Source organism: Berghia stephanieae, chromosome 7 (assembly GCF_034508935.2).
Source record: "Berghia stephanieae isolate SIO BIC M18660-M18661 chromosome 7, UCSD_Bste_1.3, whole genome shotgun sequence".
In the NCBI taxonomy this organism is placed as follows: domain Eukaryota; kingdom Metazoa; phylum Mollusca; class Gastropoda; order Nudibranchia; family Aeolidiidae; genus Berghia; species Berghia stephanieae.
In genome coordinates this window covers 32977795-32980294 of record NC_088366.1, presented here as the reverse complement: position 1 = coordinate 32980294, position 2500 = coordinate 32977795, and the positions used below count along the sequence as shown (strand labels likewise).

Sequence of the window (2500 nt, the reverse complement as noted above, 5' to 3'; positions counted from 1 at the left end):
CGGCGATTACATGAGAGGAAGAAGAGTGTTAGTGTTGATAAATGTCATTCATAAGTTTTGCACCACAAGCATCTGACTTTGAATTATATGGTTTTCGGTTGTGAACGCTGTTGATCATGTACCCCAGATCCATTTATGGCTTATAGCGGGAGAGACGATCAGATATATTGGTAATGTAATCTTGTATATATCTAGAATTGTATCAATCCTTTTCCAGTCTGGAATATCCATCTAACGGCTAGTGACTAGTGTTCACATTAGAGTTGGAGGGTTTTAATAATTGCACTTGAGCATGCTAAAAGTATTGGGAAAGAAATGTATCAGTAGAAAAGCTATAAATTAAATGTGAATTCATCTCTCTCTCTCTCTCTCTCTCTCTCTCTCTCTCTCTCTCTCTCTCTCTCTCTGTGTGTGTGTGTGTGTGTGTCTCTCTCTCTGTCTCTCTCTCTCTCTCTTTTCCATATATACATATATATATATATATATATATATATATATATATATATATATATATATATATATATATATATAAGTGAGTCTACCTGTCTATCTTTCGTCCATCTAGGTTGGCGAGGAACATGATGGATTCAGTGCATTGTCAGAAAACGCGTCCAAGGTCAAATCCAAAGGCTCCAAGGTCGATACGGGCGCCAACTTTAACCCATCAAGCCTTCTTCCAAGTAAAGATGATTTATTATAAACCCTTTGGTATCAGACCTTAGACATTCCTATGCTTGTAAAGAATGCTCGAAGAACGCGGAACTTTAAAAAAAGTAACTTAATGGAGTTTAACTCTTTAGAGTTTTGTTGATGACGATATATGATTGTTTTAAAAAGTCGAAGTCAATTCAGTTACTTTCCTACGTGAACATATGCTGCTCGAAGCTGTGGACTCTATTTATAGTTCTACTTTGATTTAGCGGGGAGTATTACCGTTTTAACTGCTTTATTCATGACTGAAGAAGGATTTAATCCCGAAACGTTTTGTATTTATTATTTTGCTCTGCTTGGAAACTGATACCGATATTCCTTTTCTTTTCGCCAGTTGCTTTTCTATTAAGTTACGTTGTTTTATGCATTCTTTAGATACGTGGGCCCGATTTCATGCACGCTTGGTCTCTGACTATCTCTGACTTTAGTCAAGGACTTGAAAAAATCGGATTTCATGTCAGCTGACTAAGCACGTCCCAGACTAAAGTCACGGCATCTTCGGACTAAGTTTGGCCAAGTTTTAGTCATCTGTGAGATAAGTGCAGGTCGTCGAAAGTACTCATTTTTGTGAGTAAAAACGTTTTAAAAATTGAATCTAATCGGTTCGCAAGTTGCAAGTGAACGGAAACTCGAAATTGAAGAGTTTGCGTCAAAGAACAACCCCCCCCCCCCCAAAAAAAAAATAAGAAAAAAAAATGATTGGCCTAAATATAGAATTGACAGTCGACCATGTAGTCATTGTAGTCTATCAGTCGACAGTCAATATCACGTGATTTGATTAATCATGGCAAAAGTAAGTTAAAATATGAAAAGGAACGACATATTATCTATACCGGATGTGTTGCTAATTTCCTCTTTGGAAATCTTGTGCGTTGAAAGTATGAAGGCTGGTATCTTACTTGCTAGAGAGCGTGATGTTTCCAGCATAAAATAGCCGAATTAGTCACCGTCCTTCTAAGCAAGAGACTAACTAGTTAGAGTCAGAGACTAGAAAGCGTTCTTGAAATCCGTTTGTTTTAAGTCACTTGCTCCGCTAAGGCTAGCAAGCCATTTACTAGACTAGTCAATAACTAAATCTAGTCCGTGTTCATGAAAACGGGTCTTGGACTTGCACACTGGTCGCGAAATGCCATGTCTTCCTGTGAGATATCTCTCTCTCTCCCTCTCCCCCCCCCCTCTCTCTCTCTCTCTCTCTCTCTCTCTCTCTCTCTCTCTCTCTCTCTCTCCTCTCTCTCTCTCTCTTTTTCTTCTTCTTTTTTTTAATTTTTACCATAATTTATCTTACTATAGCTGCCTAGCGTAGACCCAATCGTTTTCAGGATCCCAATTATAATCACAGACGGCGAGGTTGTATGCTTAGTCTGTACGCAAACGTCTTACATAAAATTCCCACTAATTATTGTTTGCCATTCGCTTTGACGTAAAACTGTTATAAAGGCCACTAATGTACTTAGAGACACGGTCTCCATTACTTCTTTAATTCCAGTGTACATTTTTCCTTCTAACTTTATTTGTCTGATGTAAATCTCGGGGCACACGTCCGTCCCAATTCATTCGACTGAACTATATTTTTTTTTATAAACCAAGGGAGAGAATTTTCCACATTTATTGTGTCCCGTCGATGATTGAGTTGCTGAAAATTGAATTTATAGATTTAAATAATCCGCTTTGAGTTGGGTTTATCTGATTTATTGAGAAGTATGAATATAGCACAGTAGAGTGATAATACCAAGATTTCATATTATTGTTTACCCAGTTGAACTTTAATTTGATTTTTTACCAGCTGGTT

At 37.4% G+C, this 2500-nt stretch overlaps 1 protein-coding gene across 8 annotated transcripts in view; it reads left to right on the top strand.

The window, feature by feature from the left end:
* Nucleotides 1-2500, top strand: part of LOC144977109 (carbonic anhydrase 2-like) — a 96462-nt gene that overhangs the window by 87712 nt on the left and 6250 nt on the right. For all 8 annotated transcript variants that reach the window (XM_078921908.1, XM_078921909.1, XM_078921915.1 and 5 more), the window contains one exon: nt 566-680. In XM_078921908.1, the coding sequence (XP_078778034.1) occupies nt 566-680 (115 nt within the window). The remainder of the gene's footprint in view (nt 1-565; nt 681-2500) is intronic.